Source organism: Apis cerana, linkage group LG1 (genome assembly GCF_029169275.1).
Source record: "Apis cerana isolate GH-2021 linkage group LG1, AcerK_1.0, whole genome shotgun sequence".
Lineage (NCBI taxonomy): Eukaryota > Metazoa > Arthropoda > Insecta > Hymenoptera > Apidae > Apis > Apis cerana.
Window position 1 is genome coordinate 21,575,969 of NC_083852.1, and position 19,574 is coordinate 21,595,542.

General features: G+C 47.4%; 1 protein-coding gene across 14 annotated transcripts in view; it reads right to left on the reverse strand.

Moving 5' to 3' along the window:
• LOC108002419 (latrophilin Cirl) overlaps positions 1 to 19,574 on the reverse strand; it is a 361,012-nt gene that overhangs the window by 219,521 nt on the left and 121,917 nt on the right. For all 14 annotated transcript variants that reach the window (XM_062075120.1, XM_062074878.1, XM_062075257.1 and 11 more), the window contains one exon: positions 13,175 to 13,297. In XM_062075120.1, coding sequence (XP_061931104.1) covers positions 13,175 to 13,271 — 97 coding nt within the window. In that variant the 5' untranslated portion in view covers positions 13,272 to 13,297. The remainder of the gene's footprint in view (positions 1 to 13,174; positions 13,298 to 19,574) is intronic.

Consider the following 19,574-nt stretch of genomic DNA (forward strand, 5'->3'; position numbering starts at 1 on the left):
TCTCGTTTCGAGATCGTTTCGAGAAGGTGCAGCGAAGCCGGGACTAAGAGCGTCGAAAGTCGAGAGACGTCGCGCGAATTATGCGTATCGTTCCTCAGAGAAGAGGTGGTTCGTTCCCGTTTCGTTGTCGGAGAGGGCGGGCGCGGGGAACAGAGACATCTGTTCTCGGGAAATTGTCTTAAGCCCGGGGCTACCGGGTGGTGATCGATGGACCGGTCATAAATTTAAACTACAACTTTTACGGTCCTTTAAAGACTGTTTCGTACATTTGCCGCTCGTATTCGCGGCCTCTCTCCGATGAAACGAGAACAACTAGAGTAGATTTGTATCCGCCACTACTCCCGTATACGCGTCATTTTATTCAAAGTTAGAAGATTCAACGGTACATTTTATAGATATCAAATACGACACGAATACGATCTTAAAAAAAAGAAAAAAGGAAATCGAATCTTCGACTTTTCCAATACATTTTTATATTTTATACATTTGATGGCAAAAGTATATATATATATACCGAACAATTATACGGAAGAAGCTTTATATTATAATACAATCAACGTATAGCTGAAAATACACAGAAGAATATCGAAGAGGGTTATCACCTCACATAAGGATTAGTTACAGGTTGGTCAAATCGAAGAGGGGACGCACCTTCGTAGACGGCGCATTAAATTTGTTCGGTTTTAAGCGAGCATTGTTGCGTGTCGTCCCTCGGTGGAGGGAGGAAGTAACTCGTAACCGGTTTTAATTAACATAACAAACACCATCGCGTCGGTGGTGGATGGAAGAAGCAGCGTCGATGAGGAGGAGGAGGAAGCGCGGAATCGTATCCGTGGCGTGATTCGCGAGGAAAAAGAGAAGAATGCCTCCTTCCCTCGGCCAATTAAAATCGCGAATGGTCGCGCGCCCGTTATTGCTCGCGACCGGCTCCTCCACTCAGAGGACACAGCTAATTTGAATCGTTCTAATGAAGAGGTCTTTCGCGATCGAACGCGCGACCAGCCGCGCAATTTAATCGGACACGTTGTGTGGTCCCCCGCCAAAGGGGGCGGTCGAGACGCGTGTCCGCGAAATCTCCCAAAGTCGCGCCGCTAAAAACGGGCCCTCCTCGCCCGTTTAATTGCAATTTATTACGCGCCTCTTACGGGACGCGAACGCGCACAACCCTCCCGATTTCACCGATCGAGGGACTCGAGAAAGAATTCTTCCTCCTTCCTCCTTCTTCGAGAAACGTACGCGCGTTCCCCTCTCGAGAACGAAAAGAATCGCTCGGAACGTAGGAGAGACGTATATACAAGGTGTCCCAGATAAAAATCCATGGACTTTGCATGCGTGTATATATATCATAACAGTATATAGTTATGGATTCGTTTCAGTTTTCGAGACACGACAGATGGTGGGATTTAGATTCGCTTGAATTGATTTTTTTTATTAAATACTTCATACCGATAGTAAAAATCCAAAGCGAATAGATAGAGGGTGGATAATATATGCTGTAAAGTTGTCTCATAAACTAGATATAAATCGATATAAAAAATAATTTCATTAACGAATAACTATCGCTAAAAATTAAATAGCTCGATCGCAATCTTTGATTGCTCGTGTCACTTCAAATTTATAGAACAGGGACTGACTATCGATCCACGATGTATACGATACATGATATCTTTTTCCCCGAAAAATCATCCTTCGAATATGTTCTCGTTTTTATCCGAAACGCAGCTTGTGCGTGTACGCGTTACTGGTATTCCTCCCCATTCCTCCCTCAAGAACGAAGAAATGCGAAAACAGAGGATATAATCGTGTGTGTACGCGTATTGTCCCTCATTCTTCTCCCTGCGAACAATGTAACCGGCTTTAATTGCGTCAGCTAAGGCCACCCTTTCCTCGCTCTCGACTGCCAGGAATCCAAGCGATCCTCTCCCATCCGCTCGACCGATCACGGCGAGCCGTGAACTCGATCCGCGAGACGCGCGTACCTGCAACAGATCCCCCTCCCCTTCCTCGCGCAGGAATTATCGTGGAACGATAACCGGTTAACTGTAATTCAATTATCGGCTTAATTGCAGCCGAGCATCGATCTCGATTCCGTTTGGCCTTATCCGACCGTTTTTTATCGTTTTTTTCTTTTCTTTTTTTTTTTTTTTTCTGTTTTTTTCTATCTTCATTGTTGTACACGCGCGTTGTATAGGAGAGGGTTGGTCGACAGGTTTCATTTTGTGTCTCGATTTTCAATATTTCTCGTGGATGTGATTCGTGTAGTCGGGTATTGATTCTGGGGTACGGGTGAATTTTGCGATTGTACGCGGTTTATTATTTGTTGGATTGACTGGATGCAATTATTACGTCAACGCTTGGAAAAAGTATACGTATGGATAATAGTGGTTTACTAACAGGTAATTACGTGCCGACAATTGGTGACACAAAATTGGTAATTATCTATTGTGGAAGAAGCGAAAAGAGCAGTTTTTTTTTACTTTCGAAATATTCGTCCAGATCGAGTTTTCCTCTTTTTTTATTTTTCAGAGACAAAAAGCTTTCCGATCCGAGATATTGTATTGTAAATCGACGTTTCGATCGGCCCCGATTATTGTTTTACATTTCCATAACTCCGTGTTTCGCGTTAAATTCCATTCAAGCCCTTCTTCGCGAACCGTAATATACGGAATGGCCTTTTCAAACTGTACGCACAAGAGGAGAAAACAATGAAAATATCGCGAAATAATAACAACGTCCAGGTAACATCGAGAGAAACCCCCCGTCCTTTCGAAATATCCCCGTTATTAATTACCCGACTGACCCCGACGCATCCATTCCCCGATCAACGATGACTCGAACCGTAGCAGTAGTCGCGAGTCGACAAAGTCGACGAGCCATTATCCCCCAATCAACCTTCTTCTTCTAACCAGCTCGACCTCGACTCGAGAAAAACCGTGTCCACGATCTCATTTCTAGCAAAATCGCGAGTAAACTCGAACTCGTTTCCAGAGACGAGATCGGTGGGAGACGACACGCGAACGCGCGAGCAAACACGGCCGTCGAAATCTTATAATCCGATCTCTAACGGTGCGATCGGAGGAGGTGGCGGAGAATTCACAGGCGTCGATCGTCGCGGCCAAATTAATTAAAGTTGCGCCGCCCGCGGCTACGTAACTCGGGTGGAATGCGCGCCACCGACAATGGCGCGGAGAGCGGGCAACAAACTTTTTAAATGCGACTCGATAACGATTCCGATAACCGGACCCGCTTCGGATAAAAATTACCCTCCGACAAAGGTGGATAAGGGGAGTGGGGGAGTTAACGACGCATTGTGTGACCGTAGGAGAAAAGGCGAGCCGAGTCGGATCGGATCGGATCGAATCGGATCGGGTCGAGTCGGGTCGGGTCGGGTCGCGAGAAGTGGAATCGAAACGCGCGCGGTTTTAAGCGAGAATTACGGGATGGTAGGAGAAGCGGGGAGGACAGTTTAAAAGATAATTTGGTTCGCGCGCCGGTCCATTCCGCGAAAGAGGGAGAGAAGTTTTCGCAGTTTTACGATTTCGATTTTATCGGCCGGTTAGCCGGGCGAGCGCGAGCACTATCGTTATACATTTTTAGGGGGCGACTTTCGCGCGATAAAGGAAACTGCTGTATTCTCGAGGCCGTTCCAGGGGGAGGAGAGGGGGATATAGTGCCGGTGTAAAAACGGAGTGGATCTGGATGGATTTCGAACGAGTCGAGTCGAGTCGAGGCGAGAGGATTTTTACGTACGTATCGTCGAAGCGAAGAAGTTTGGAGGGATGCAATTTTTTCCAGAGGAATTTATCAACCCTTCCAATGAAAAATGTTTCTTCGAGATTATTATCCGATTATATTTAGATTTTGCATCGGAAAAGCTGGAATAGAATCTAAGAAATATTGAATTATCGCGTTAAAAATATACTGTAGGAATTTATTTTTGTCTCGTATTGGATAAAAGGCAGATATGTGATGATCAATTCGCGTTGTGTATATATATATAGATTTATACCGTGTTCTATATTTATACTTCAAGTTAAATACCATAATTTTATGTTCCAATTCAAGTAATGGAAACCAAATCCGACGACACGTTTTTCCATAGTTATTTCGAGAAGGTATAATCCATTTGATAACGATCCTCTTCTCCATCATTTACGAGAATTCCGGTGTTCCACGGCTGCTCCGCGAGGAGGAAAACACGGGCGCTCACGCTCCGTTTCATTCGATCAAGAACACGCGCGCTTATCAATTCTCTTCAAAAGAGAAGCCGGGGTCCGCAAATACAACATCCGTCGGGCAAACAAGCCGGCGGCGACTAGTAGCATCTATCCATCCTATCTCCCACGATAAAATTGCGATCACTGGATGTCTACCAATGATGAGATTTCGACGATCCACGCGCCTGATGTAAATGAGGCCGATCTTCGCCTCTCTGCAAATTACGCGGAATCGAGCGTTTCAGATTCAGACAACGAGAAATATGAAATCGATGGGACGAGGTCGATTCTTTTCTTCGTTTTATCGCACATACGCGGAATTCGTTGGCCGATCACAGCCAACCAAGTATATATACGGCGGGGAGGAGGGGGTTCTTTAAAAGTTTGCACAAGCTTGATTTACAAGGATCGTTACGCGAACCCGTATGCGAAACACTCGTTAAGTATCGAAATACCATGAAATTTCCCTTCGCATTAGCTCCAACGATAGCTCGAGCGATAAGAAACAGCGATAAAACTTTACTGAAAATGCTAATATTTATCGAGCGATGGCGAGTATGCCGTATGGCGAACGAATCGTTCGAGGCAAAGAATTCCTAAGATTTTCAATGAGCGTAATTCTTTCTCTTTTCATACCGTTTCCAACGAAATATATATCACTCACTTCCCACGTGACGGGATAAATCATGTTCGCGTATCGTTTCGAGAAGAGACGTAACTGCGTTCATTTCGCCTTTGTAAATGGCCCCGGCTGAGGGGAGAGAGAAAGGGAGAGAAAAAAAAGGGAGGGGTGTCCGCTTATAAAAGCAAGCGCGTGCAGCAGCCAGGAAGCGTACACGAGCTTCTTGTAATCCGCGCATACCAACGCGAGTTCAGGGAGGGGGAGAATGAATGCAGAAGCAACTTCTGCCTGCCAGGAAAGAGAGAGAGAAAGAGAGGACCACGGTTCGCGCACTAAATTAATGTAACGCGCGACTGCGACGGGCTTATAATCTGATCCCCGCTTGCACCGGTAGCTGTGTCGCTTTTTTACAAGGGAGCCACGAAATCGACCGATAAGGATTATTTGTTGAATCGCGCGTACAACCACTAATAATAGCGTCTTATGTAACATTCCGTATATATATACATATATATTCACCGGAAGACGGTTTCTCGCTTGGAAGTACTCGAATGATGTAAAATACTACGAATCGAAGAAGAAGAAGAAGCGGGTATGGCGTGTTCGTTAGCGTTTGCTGTTTTAGGTTTCCTAAATCGTTTCTTGAAGTTGATCGACAGGTATCCCTTTTTTTCAACGAGTATAATCGACGTTAAATGGAGAGGTCGCGAAGAGCGGATAATTCACAATTTTCACAGTTGTTAAATAGAAAAAAAAAAAAAGAATTTGAAAAAATTCGATGAATTCATCGTGTTTTACTCGAAGAAAGTAGTTAATCACGTCCGAAGCCTTATCTTTTAAACTTTTACCTCTTGGTAAAACGCCAGATTCCTTTTCTCTTTCTTTTGCAACCATGTTTTCGATAATAGAACTCGAACAGAGAAAAACAGAAGCAACAGAGGTACGCCAGTGTCGGTGGTCAGGCTGACCTCGATACTTCGATACGATGCCGCAATATTTCGCAGGCTCGTTTTACACCGGGCGTAAGAGCGAGGAGCAACGGCTAGGCAGGAATTTACAAAGCGGTTTAACGAAGTTCGCCGGCCGAAGAAGAAACTTCGGTTTAATTTGGCGCGCATTAATGCGCCTGGGAAACTTCGACAGGAAGTTCCAACCCGCTACTACCGAGCCACGCTGCTGTCTTTCATTTTTCTTTCCTATTTTCCCCCCTCTCCTCCTTCTCTCTCCTTCCCTTTTCCCTCCCCATCCTCTCTCTCTCTCTTTCACCCTTCTTCTTTATCTCGTCGATCGGCCGAGAAAAAGGCGCGCTTATTAAAAAATCAATAGACCCGTGCCATGAAACGGCCCCGTCACGTCGCCAATCTTTCCTTAACGCCCGCGATATTCTCTAGAATTTCACGGGGAATATCGATATTTTCTCGCCTCCTCTCAGCCTCTCAACCCTGGTAAAATTCTTCTGTAACGCAACACGCTTCATCCCTTTAGGCACGAAGTTTGCCAGGCTGGCGCGATTAAGCAGACGGGTTTCGCGCTAGTTAACTGCTTTATCGGAGGAACTTTATACTTTCTTCTCTCTCTCTTTCTCCTCCCTTCTTCGCAACATTCTCATTCCTTTACACGAAATAACCATCGTGAAATCTGCCCACCGTTATACCTTTCTTTTTTTTTTTTTTTCAAAAACCGAATCATCGAAATCGTCCGAGCACGCGAACCGAATGATGAAACGTTCCGTTATAAAAAAATTCCTCTCGAATATATCCGAGAGGAGAATCGATTCGAACCGGGACGCTTATTAAGTAACTGCACGTTCAAAGTGAATTCGGGACCCTCGAGTCGCTTTCACGCGACTTTAACCTCCGAAAATACCGTCGCCAGTGTATGGAGGTGCGATTGTGCGCGTGCATACCGGGCAAACCTGGGGCGGGAAAGGCCGGAGGGGGTGGAAACGGTTACCCCAGAGACCCGGAGAGCCTCTTTTCTCTCTTTGAAGGGGGCGAAGTCGACTTGGCAAAAAAGGTCTCGGCCTCGCTACGAGTATGAATGTTAACGAGAGCGTGATCGGGGAGAAAGGAGCGCAAGAAAGAGGAGAAAAAGCGGAGGAAGCCGGAACAGTGGTCGAAAAGGGATTAGGTGAAGAGGGAGGGAGAGATGGTGGGTAACGTCGCCTCTGGCCGAGAGAACGAAACGATTTCGAGTGTGTCGACTTTGTTTTCTATCGGTCGGGGAGGAAGGAGTGGAAACGGGTCAAGTGCGGGTGCAAACGGAAGCGCGCGGTGGCAATAGGAAGGGATGAGAAGTCGATGAAGAGGAGAGTGGGAGAAGATAAAGGGGAGCGAACTCGTACGGAGATGTGCATTAGCGAGGAACAATGGAGCGATCGCGCGAGTTCCACAGGAGAGAGAGAGAGAGAAAGATCGTTTTATTATCGCGAACGGCTTCAACCCCGTATTTCGTACGTCTTAATAAAGCTTCGTCTTTCTTCCATCCACCCTGTTCGCATCTGCCTCCACCCTCTTCTCCTTCTTTTAACCGCGGCTTTTTGCTGAAAAGCTGCTTGCTCGCCTCCTTTCCACCACCCATGCCTTTCTTCCTTCCGCCGCTTCTGCACCCTAAGACGCCTATTATCCCCTTTTTATCGCGGTCTCGTAGTTGGAAACAGTTAACACGGGGCAAAAGGTAAAGCCGAGAGTAATGAGTATTGAATAGATGAAACGCCAATCCTTCTTTGGCCCGTTCCTTCTTATTGTTCTTTCTTTTTTTTGGTTCGTTAATCGGTTGTGAGAAAATTATGGATTTCGAGAGGAAGATCGAGAGGAGCCTCGAACTTGAGCCTCGTCCCTAGTTCATCTAATTTCGCAATAGGTCTCTCGTAATAAGGCGTGTCGTGGAGGATAAGGATACGAGGAGGAACGATGATGGAAATGAACGATGCAAGCAGGGGGGGAGAGAGGGAAGTTGAGGGGAGCTCTGTCTCGCGCAGCGCTGGGAAGCACACGGCTTATTCCGCAGTTATTTTTCACCGAGCGTTGAAAAATTGCCGCCACTAAGAAATCGGAAATCGATTACGTCGAGGAATCCAGGGAGGCGGAGGTGGCTGTGTCGTAAGGAGAGAAACTGATGGGTAGCGGCGCTCTCGCGGAACGGCAGATCGATCTTGCCGCTCGCGCGTGTACCGTGTCGTGCGCTCGTCGACAGCCTGATCCCATGGATTCTATAAAATTAAAGGGGGGAGGAGGGACCTCTCGCGAACCATCCATGAGAATGAAATAGCTCGAGCCTGGAAATCCACGCCAACTTTCGATCGATCTCCTGCCCGCTATCCGGGCGTAGGAGGGGCAAGAAAGAAAGAAATTGTTGTTTCGAGGATATGGAAAGAGAGACGATATCATTAATTAACCGGTTCTTGTCGTTTCAACCTGGAGGATAAGCGTCAGCGTACGATGGCCCGTGTATTCGCCTGTAATGGTCTCTTTACGTCCACGTTCCAACCTAGAGAGGAAACTATTTCTCCAACTGAACAGGCTAACGTGGCGCGAACTATGCCACGACCCCGATAAAAAGGAAACGATAATCCAGCGTCGAGGGCTCCGCTCAACGGCTGCTCTATGCAAATGCCGGCACCGGGGGCGGCCCACGATCGCGTTGAAAAAGAAAAAAAGAAGAAAAGGAAGGAGGGAAGAGAGAGAGAGATAGAGAGAGAAAAGGAGGGCGAAGATTTTCAATTACGGTCAAAAACCGTGGGGGAGAGAAGAGAGGTGATCCTGCGCGAATAGAAAACAGGTTGAAATAGGGCGGCATCCAAGGTTGAATGCAATTTTTGAGGCGCAACCCGTACACGAACTGGGTCACGTACGCCGGAAGTAAACGTCACGAGAATTAAAAGTCTTCCTCCTACTACCTCTCTCTCTCTCTCTCGACTTGGAATCACCACGTCCAAGAATTCCGGCTGAAAGATTCCGCTCCTTCTTCTCCTCTCCTCATTTCTTTTTCCATCTTTCCTCTTGGTTTTTCCTTCTGCTCCCTGCCAATCGGAGGACCTCCCCTTCCCTTCTTTCGAGTTTCTTCTTTCGAGTCACGAGAGAGGCGACACGACCAGCAGAGACGAGAGACACGAAGATCACGGCAATCTCTTATTTTCCGCGCGACCGATCCATTCGGTGCGAATTGGAAAACGCGAGCGGCAAGAGAACGAAGTTCCACGCGACCCGGCTTCGAACCGGAAGAAGCGGTAGAGAAAGCGGTTCGGGCGAGTGGGAGGACTGGGAATCCGGGTAGTTTCGTTCGTTCGATCGTTTTTCGTCGAACGGAGAGAGATTTTTGCGGGGATGGAAAAGCTCGTTTGCTGGTAAATACGTGGATCGTTTTCTCCGTCTCTTGTAATTATGCGCCGGGTAATAAAGATTTTACCGACGTGGAGTAACAATTTAAGAAACATAATTCTGTTGCAAATCGTGCAAATATGGAAGAGAGCTTGAATTTAATTATCTTTATTTGTATCCTCGTAAAAGGGAATTAATAACGTGCAAATAACTCGGTGCAACGTTTACCGAGCAATAAAAACGTGGATGTGCTTGAATCGAGAAATGAATATCAATACGAGTCGGCGAGTCACCGCGTTGATTTGATCGGATTAAAAAAAAAAGAAAGAAAGAAAAAGGAAATAAAACAAAATATGAATAGAATGTCATTACACGCGCGAGTATTAATTTCTCCTTTTCTTTTTTCATCTTCTTCCATTTTTTTGTTCAATTACCAATCGAAACATTAGCGCGTGCCGGTGACTAATTAAATTCGCTCCTCAGACAGATCGTTACCGTCTGAACGGGTAATCGCGGGTAGAACTCAATGAACTCGACGAAAACGCGTCGAAGGTACAAGAAGAAAGAAGCGACAGCTAGTGAACTGTGCTCGCAGCAACCGCTCGCGCATGATTGGAAATTAGATTAGTCACGTTGAAGTGACTTTCAACGAGCCTCCTCCTCGTCCTCCATTGTTACGTGGTTAAACTACGATACACATCGCGATGCGAGTGTAGAAAAGGAAAAAAAAAAAAAAACAAAAAAAACGCGCTATCTGTGTACTTAACCTTTACGGTGAAAGTAGAGAAATTATAGATAAGAGTTAAAGAACTCGTTAAGCATCATCGTAAATGTATACCTCCTTTTCTTTCAACGATAAAACTTTAACTCGAACTTTCTGCACTTCGATAATTACAATATCTTAAATCTTACGTATGCGTATTTTAACGGATTCAAAAAAAAAGGAAAAAATAGACGATCGATCAAAACTGCTGAGCTTTTTAACCGAGATCAAGATGAGTAAAAACGTAGCTCGACTACGATCGAATATCACAAGAGATTGAAATGATGATGATACACAATGTTCCGTATTAGAAATCTGGAACAGAATGGAACGAAGAATTCGAGTTCGGTCACGAGGAACGAAGAGTGTACGCGAGGAGTGGGCGGATGGCGAAAAACCGATCCATAGAACGTTGGATAAGGTATCGAGGAACGAAAAGAACGGAAATTCCCGCGGAGAGAGGAAACAAGTTGGAAAAGCGGCGTAATGCGCAGTAAATTGGGGCCACCGTGTGTTCCCGATGTACCACAAATCTTGGACGCTAAGGTTCGCGGCAAAGTTACGGTGGAAAAGCCAGAGGGAAAGGGAAAGGTCACAGGTCGGAGCGAGGCGAGGTTGTTTGGTCGGTCGCCGGTGAACGACGTTGAGCCGGTGCACTTCCGTTTCCAGCAACATTTCTCAACTACCACTACGTCCGACGAATGTCGCAGTTGTACTCCTTATCGGCTGCGACGCTCTGAATCGAATCGTGGGGCAGAGGGGTATGATGCAGGAATCCAAAGATGGCTTATCCGCTCTGTGCGTTTGTTTGCCTTGAATCGATCGATTGGCGAACAATTAGGGAATAATGTGTTTCGATTCAACACGATAATTATTTGTTCTTTTCCTTGGTTTTTTAAATTCATTATCGTGCACATTATTGTCACTGAATTCGTTTGATAATAATCTTCTCTAATAATTAATTCGTATTTAGAGAAAATCTTCGAAAGTGCAGTTTCCTTATGCACTGGTGGTCTTAAAATTATAAAGTATAAAAAATGATTTGTATAGAATGATTTGATCCCAGCCCACACAGATTGCGATCCATTTTATGCACAAATTGCCCTCGAATCGAAGATATTTGAATAAATCTCGGTCAAAAAAATTGGTCACGTCACGTTCGGTTGTAAATCCTTTATCTACCTGCTGCCATTTTTCTTCAACCCGGAATCAAGGACGGTGGAGGGAGCAAAGCCGTCTGAGCTGTCGGCCGCATACCGCACAATGCCGGAGAGATTTTGATTTATCTATCGCGCGAGTTGTCCGCGCGCGAACGAGCGGAGCAGACGAATCCTCGAAGGCAGCGATACGTGGGTTCGAAGAAACGAAGGGCAAAATAGCGGAAACGCGAGGGGGACGACGACGACGACGGTTGCGCGCACGGATTAGGCGCACCGAAGTGTGTGATAACGCGAAGGAATAGGAGAGAAAATCTTCTCTCCCTTCTGGTTTACAATCCTTATTCGACCCTCCCCGACTCGAAATCGCTCTCGAGACCGGCGCTCGTTAATACTCGGTTTCGCTTCGACGTGCGCGCACCACGAAATTTCGGCTTGGTCGCGCAATCAAACCTGAGAGAGATCTCCACCCTTTTCACTCGTGCGTGGAAAGCACGACCCGCGCGTTTTCTTTTTTTTTTTTTTCCTTCGAATCGACAATCCGATGGAGGAATCGCGTGCGTTTTTTTGTACCGAATGAAACTCTATCCATCCAGGGGAAAGGTGTTTCGTTTAACCGGTATTAGGGGATCGGGGATATTTGTCACGAATTACGCTCCCCTCTTCGATCTTCGAAGAGTTGAATCGAATGGAAAAGAGGCCGGGCATCTATTCAGGTATCTTTTTTCAAATATTTAACCACAGTGAACGCGTGTTTATCCTCTAATTACATCGTGCCTCCTGCAAACACTCTCTCCCTTCCATTCTTCCCGCAACAATATCACTTGACACGGCAATCTTCTTCTAAATCGATTAGCGGTGGGCCGAACGAGTTAATTCTCGACTCGGCCTTTCGTATGGCCGAGCCATCCTCCCTGTTCCTAAGGGTCTTCTCAAGGGTGGAGGGAGGGTTTGCCGAGGGACGATCTTCGCCGCGATACGCCGGAACGTAACAGACCGCCTAGCGTGCGCGCACACACACACACACACACACTAGCCGGGGCCCGGGCTACTTCCATCCTCGTTATTAAACACACCGTGTTTGCTTTCCGATAAATGTTTCAACGGTCAACCCGTAAGCGCGGCCGCCGTGCTGCGGTTTCGCCCGACCGGATATGCAGTGCGTCGATCCGCGTTGTTCCATCCCCCGCTGCCCTCTTCCCCAAAACCCATCCCTCCCCGTATACGCACGTACACAGCTGCGCGACACGTTTCATCCACGACGATAACTATTTTTTTTTTTTCGTCCGCACCGAAATCGAGTTGGATTGATTTTCAAACGATTTTAATTCGTTTGATCGAGAATTTAAGCAAGTGATCGCGGAGAAAATTGTTTTAAATAATGATAAGATTCGTTTGCGAGCGTTTTTTCTTTTTTTTTCTAAACGATAGTTTAATCGTTTCTCGTTATTATTATTTTTCGTTATTTTTCGGCGTAGTTTTATATACGAATAAAGGTACATATAATGGATAAAGAAATACAGGTTGATGATATTAATAATAATAACCAGTAGAGTTTCTAAAAGAATGGTTGACTATCGTTTCAGAGGAATGGAACGGATGATACAGAAATACAGAGGGAAAAGATTATTGACGTTGCCGAATCTCTTCAGAAAGATAAAAAGAAAAAGAAAAAGAAAAAAAAAGGGAAGAAAACGAGTAACACAACAAGCGATGCAATATTTCTTGCCGTCCAAGACTTCGCAACAGGGTTGAAACGAACATCGCATGGTATCTGGACCCCGCCAAATATTTCCTTCTTACCAATTATCCGCATGCAACAAAGCAGAAGTCGCCGCCGACCGAGGTCCGCCGGTCTTTCGACCCTGTCCACAGGCTTTTCGTCGTCAACAACCATTCGAAACTCGAAAGCGGGCAATTTTTCACGGGCTTGGCGAACACGGCCCTCGCGCCGCTTGTAAATATTCGCGCGCGCGTGCACTCGACTCCTCCGTCGGGAGGCTTAATTGGCACAAGGACAGAGAAGCGGCCGTGGACAGGTTCGCAGGTTCGGAATCGGCGCGGCGCGGTGAAATCGTAAATACTTTGCCACTCACCTATATTTCGCGCCGCGACGGTACAACCGCTGGTTACCAGCCACGCAAACACCAGGCCACTGAGTAGACCTTTCCGTCGACCCTTGCGGCACTCCATCGTCAAGTTCCGAGCTCCGACTACGCCTGCAAACAAAACAAAACCCCGGCATCGTTAGAGGGTGAGAGTAATTGCTACCGCGAGCGTTACACCGACCGCAACGCGGCCAGATTTTTCATTCGGTTATGTCCCAGCATTTTTCGCGGGGAAACATCTTGACCGGTTGGAATGGGGGATGGGGGGAGGAGAGGAGAGAGTCACGTCGAGGTTGACTTCGTGTCGCGTAATATTTAACGAGATTGGTAACGCTATTTTCGGTATACAAATTCCGAATTTAAAATAAATGTCGTTTAGAGAACGAGGAAAGAGAAAGAGAGAAAAGAGAGAGAGAAAGAGAGAGAGATGGAAGAAAATTTTATATCGATCGATTAATTTTTCCGCTATTCGACTTCAAATTTTTAAATTCGGAATAAAACCGGAATCGATAAGTGGAACAAAGCCTTTCTAAATTCCTCCAATCTATCGGAGATCACGCCTCGTGTTCGACGCGATGCACACGCGGGCTGCGTTTTTTTTTTCCCCTCTCTCCCTTCTCCCCAGATTTAAACTCGACGTCAGTCGCATTCTCGCGAAATCCCTTTGTCGCGCGGCATTATCGAAGGAAAACATGTTATCCGCGCGATTCCACGCCTAATCCAGCTCGCGCGCACCTGCTCTCCTATCGCCGTTCGAAATTCGTAACGATGACATCCCGCTACGAGGATTTTTCACGCACGAGTCGATTTCCCGTTTTATCCCTCCGCTACGCTCTGCACCGAATCCCACCCTGCGAACAATGTTTGTTAAATGTTCGTTAAATCGACAAATTTCGATTCTCGAGGGTGCGCAACTCTTTCTGCCCTCGATTTTCCAAAATGGAAAAAAAAAAAAAAAAAACAAGGAAAGCGTGTGCGTGGCGAGGAAAGGAAATTGCAACGCTGTTGTCGGAATGGAACCGTGCAAATCAGTTTAATTCAGAGAAAACGGGCGCAAAGAGCGCGGGAAGCGGGTTCGCGGAACTCTCTGCCTTTCTCTCTCGGGCTCGACTCTCGAGGGTTAAGCGAGCGATCCGAGCGCGCGAGTCGAGCGCACTGTGCGCCCCGTGAATGTGGGTTAACGAAGGCAAAAAAGGAAAACAATTTTCGCATCAGCGTTTCGGCATTCGGCGCACAATGGGACGAATGAAAACATTCGGGTCCGGGCGGGACGAGGGGCGAAGAATGTAGAGAACGAAACGAAGCGCGGCGTCCAAAAGAGAAAAAGGGCTGTGAAAAACAGAGGAGCGGAAATAGAGCGCGGTAACGCCAATGCCGTGTTTCCCCTCCCCGCCCTTTCGCAGTCCGCACAACCGGAATACTACTAGCAGAAACTCCCCAACTATTTATTTCCGTTAAGAGTTGTGCGCCTCTTACCATCCCCCTTTTCCCGAATCGCACTGTCCGCCATCCAACAGAGATTTCCAGATTTCCGGTTCTCCGTGTCGCGACCACCCCTCGTCCCGATTAAAAACTTCAATTCGAATAATTCCTTTCCAAACGCGTCTCCAAACATTTCTTTTCATTCTGATCTCGTTCGAATCAAACATCGCTCTCACGATTGTCAAATCTCAAATCGTTCCATTGACATCGTTCCCCGAAAATCTCTACGCCATCACGCGCGAGATGAAACGAGAACTCGCCCCTTAGTATCGCCGAGAGCATCGTCGTGCGGCTCGATTTTACACGACGCGATTCGCAAGCGGATCACGATCCCGTGCAAACGCACTAACGACCGGTACGTTTGGACCGTTGCCAGTGTACGATCGTCGGCCAACGCGTCGCGCCGCTGCGAGTTCGAGCCGCGTGAATTTTTCCAACCAGTCTAATTAAATCGCGCGTCTCCAACCACTTCTCTCCACCCTTTTTGTTTTCCCTTCGAGCCACGTCCACATCTCGAACGGACGTGGCGCGCTCTCCGACCTCTCTCGCTCCCTCTTTCTCTCCTTCCCCGTTGAACGGCCGGTTAATACGCGCGGCGATCCTTGATTATCGCGGAAACATCTGTAAACTCGGGGAGAAACAATGATAATTGAATAGAGCGCGCCGTTCTTCTGGCCGACGCATCGCGCATAATTAATCCGACGATGCTTATCTCTTGTACCCGCGGCGTCCACCGTGCGCGTGAATAGAATCGACTCTCTCCCTCTCCGCCGCCATCGATTCTTCGTATTCCTTCCTTCCGTTTTCCTTCCGTTTACGCGCCTCGATTCTTCCCGACTCGCACCGCGACCAGCTTCGCATTCGATCGAATCCTCTCTACAGAATATCTCTACTTCGTTCGATTGTTCTCGAAGCTGAATGAATCGCTCGTGGAAAATAAGAAACGTAGGATTCGTACTTGTGTCATTTCGTTGCGAACGGATATTACGAAATATATCCCCGTCGATGATCGCGATATTAAATTTCGGAAGATCGTACGAGGCAACGAGTAGAGAAACGTGATAAAACGCGTTACGCACCCGCCGATATCCGGGTGAAAAGCTTTATGCGGCCGGTATATATGCGTATTCAGGAACGCCCCCCGCGATCCCCCAGAAAAATCCCCAATTCGCGTGCACCCGCGCTTCCCTACGGAGGGGTGGAGGAGGACGGGGCAGGAGAACGTTATTGTTTGCCCCGGCGGTCCCGGGCTAATTACATTCCCACGTATTTGCACAAGCGCCACGATAATTGCGATAAACCCGATGACAACGCGATTTCCATCTCTCGCGCAAGTTGGCCAACCACGCGGCCTATGCACAATTGGCCCCGCTAGTAATCCCGGCCCGATTCTTTTCCCGTTCTTTTTTTCCTCCTCGAATACGCGATCGCTTGATAACCGGCCCGACTGGCTACTGACTGTATTTTTCAAGATCGGCAATCGAGAGAGTCCTCCGCGAAACGTTCACCGCCAAGAAATTCCAGGAATTCCGCTTATCGGATCGTCGAATCGCGTTTCGATTCGCGGCCCGATCTCCGCCGCGGGGGGGATTTATGCGTGTGTTTCTTTTTAGAAGCGTTGCCATCGTGATATTCATATCTTGGGAATTGCGAGTAAAAGTTGCATTCAACTGCTCGATGCGTGCGCGGCTTGATTCGGTTTATGAGATACGATTTAAAAATTCGATTTCGTTAACGATCCGGGGCAACAGGGTTTATGGAAATTATGGGAAATTAAAAGGAGTCTCGAAACAACGAAACCGTGGTAACGATAATTGTGACGACGCACGGATCGCATAAAACGTGTCGTCAATGAACTTTTTCTCGAGACTGTAACCAACGATTTCCCGGTTTCTCTCGATCATACGCATCGCTCGAGCGTCTTAGACATCACACGTTATCCCGATTCTTGACACGTGCACCCGAATCTCCGCACGATCTCCATGCTCCACCTTCATTCTCGCAATTCCCTCTTCGGCTTAAACGTGTCTCTTCCTCCTTTTCCTTCCTCGTCCAACTGCATCCGTGCATATCGCGCACATCTAAACTTTCATCAAATACAATTGCCGACGAGGGGGAGAGACAGAGAGGAGGAAGAATATAACAGTAGAAACGAGCAACACCTCCTCCGTGCGTTGATAAAATTCGTGATTACCCACCGAGATTTAACGAGATCTCCTCCTCGAAGTCGAAAAACCAGTTAAAGCGCGTTAAAACGGGGGAGGGCGGCGTAATTGCGATAACACGGGTAATCGGGCGCGATTCGGGATAATTCGGGAGGTCAGTTAAAATCGTTTCGAAGGTTGGGGGAGAGGTTATTGGCGAACGAAGCTAACTAGGCCGCTTCGTCGGTCCCTTGTCGGTCGTTGAGGCGCGATCTCGCGACTGATTTCGAGCGCGAAACGCGTTAATCGCGGATCCGCGAGACGAGCGAGGACGCGAAAAGTGGGGCGGTTGCTGATCGACGGGAAAATTATTTGTTGAAAATCACGTTATCGGGGCGGGCACGTGGGGGCCCACGGGCTGGATTTGCACGGTTTCAATTTTACACCCAGACGCATTTTAATGCGGCCGCGGAAACCCCGAACGCGATCGCCATTCCCCGGCGCAATTAAAAATAATTGCGTATTCGCGTGCCGCCCGAATTGCCGCCGCTGGCTCGCGGAACCGCAACCCTGCTTTCCAGGCGTTCCCCGCCGATGAGTTTTGTTTCGTCGATGTACGAGGCGCCATGAGCTTGATTAGCCGGTTATATACAGTGGTCCATGGTTTGAAAGGATCGGGGAATAATCGCTCGTTGTACGTCGCGCGCGGGCGTGCATTTGAAATTGTTTGATGGATTTCGTGTGTATGGTTAAACGGAGAAATACATAGGTATAGGTATATGTAATAAATCGGCGAGAATCTGTATCGGTTGTTGTTGCGCCGGGATAGACACTGCCGATCGTTAGATCGAAACGACCGCCCTGTTCGAAATATTTGCCTAACGAGCGAAAGACACGGCCGGCTCGTGTATCCCCGCCGCAATATAGGGAATTAAACAGATTTTCACCCAGTACCGTTTTAACGACAACCGCTTAAAACCATATGGAACCATACGAAACCTACGCTCCCGTTCGTTTCTCTTTTCCTCGTTTCGCGTTCATCGAGTGTATCGGGGAACGATCGTGTACTTGTACAAAGATCATAATAGGAATCGCGAATATAAAAATTTCCCAGAGATGACCGCGTCAAATTTATCTTAAAACTGAATTCGAACTGGATGAAAATTACGAAGATCTTAAATCGTTATAATCACGCGAATGTTAAATTCTCGTCGATGGAACATTGAGCTTTAAAACGCTTTTCGATTTATTCGGATACGATTTTCCGTTACGGAGATATCGTCGTGTAAGGAAAAGAGAATATTTTCAATCGTTTATTATTATATATCTCCGTTCTCGTTCGGACCATCTCTCGTTTCACTAACCAATTCCAAACAGGCAAGCAACAGACGCGAGATTCTCGAAACAAGTGATACGCGTTTCCAGGAAAAATATCTGGGTCACTAGATCACGGACCCATTCATAACTTTTGCATTAAATTACGAACGCTTATATCTCGACAACGGATCGAGATATCGGGATGAATGAAAAAGCGACTTCGATTCCCTCCTTCCCTTCCCTCCAGCGAATTTCGATTATTTCAATTTATTTCATTTTTCCACGCGTATATTTCTTACACACACTTGTTAACGATGTCGACGGTTTAGTTAACGGTTGCAACGTAATCGTAATACGTACGCATTTACCGTGTTTCTCGATCCTCAACCATTTTGCTATCGAATCGCATACTGGTTTCTGCGTTTAATGACCGCTGCTTAAAACCAGAAACCATTCGAAACAACGCCCCCGCAATAGCTCGTTTCTCTTTTTCTCGCCCTTTTGTTTATTCGGCCGCGTCGAACGGGCGGTCACGCGGCTCGCATAGGCCACAATGGGCCCCACGAACGTAAGAATTACCGGTCGTGGCATGCGACGGGGACATAAAATTGCGACGCGGGTCGCGTTGCTCGATTTTCTTTCGGCCTTTCGGGGTTGCAAATGAATAGTTCTCGCCGGCTCTCCCGCTTTTCCCCTCTCGATACAAGAGCCAGAAAAGAAAGCCAATGCGCGAGAGCGGTGCGTGCACAAAAGCTGCGCAGCTTTGTTTCCGCTGCTATATGCAACTCCGCGTATAATAACAATTACTCCTTTGAATCGGTCGCCCTCCCCCTCCCCCCCGACGACTGGTTCCGATTGTTCATCGGCTCCCTCCCCGCTCTTCCGATTTTCTGCTTTGCCACTTTGAAACTGTCGAGACCTTTGCGCGACTTTCTCCCCCTTTTATCCGCGACGCGGACGGAATACATAAAAATCAACATATGCTCGCGGAGAACAGAACAATCGCGTTCATTAACCGATACTCGTGTTTTGCATACAATGCGCTGCCACTGTTCGTATCTAACGGGAAAGGGGTAGCAGAGAAAATTTTCCTACCCGTGTATAACCCTCGATAATAACGATCAATCTTTGCGGAAGGTGAACCTGGGAATAAATTGCAATTGGGAAAGGATCGAAGGGTCTCGTCCATCTCTCGTCCATCGCCGGATAATCTCGGATAAATCGCGGCGCGGGTACATCTTTTCCATCGCGTAAATGGAACGCGTGAATGTCTTTCCGTCCACGGCGTCTCTGGAGCCGCCATTGGCGGGGCATAACGTCTTCCTTTTGCTGCATCGCGGCATGCATGCATGCATGCATGCATGCCTGCAAGCATGCACGTCACGGAATGCGAGCTGCCAGCGGCGCACGTGCACCGCGGCGGAAAGCCGCGGGAGGACAATTGG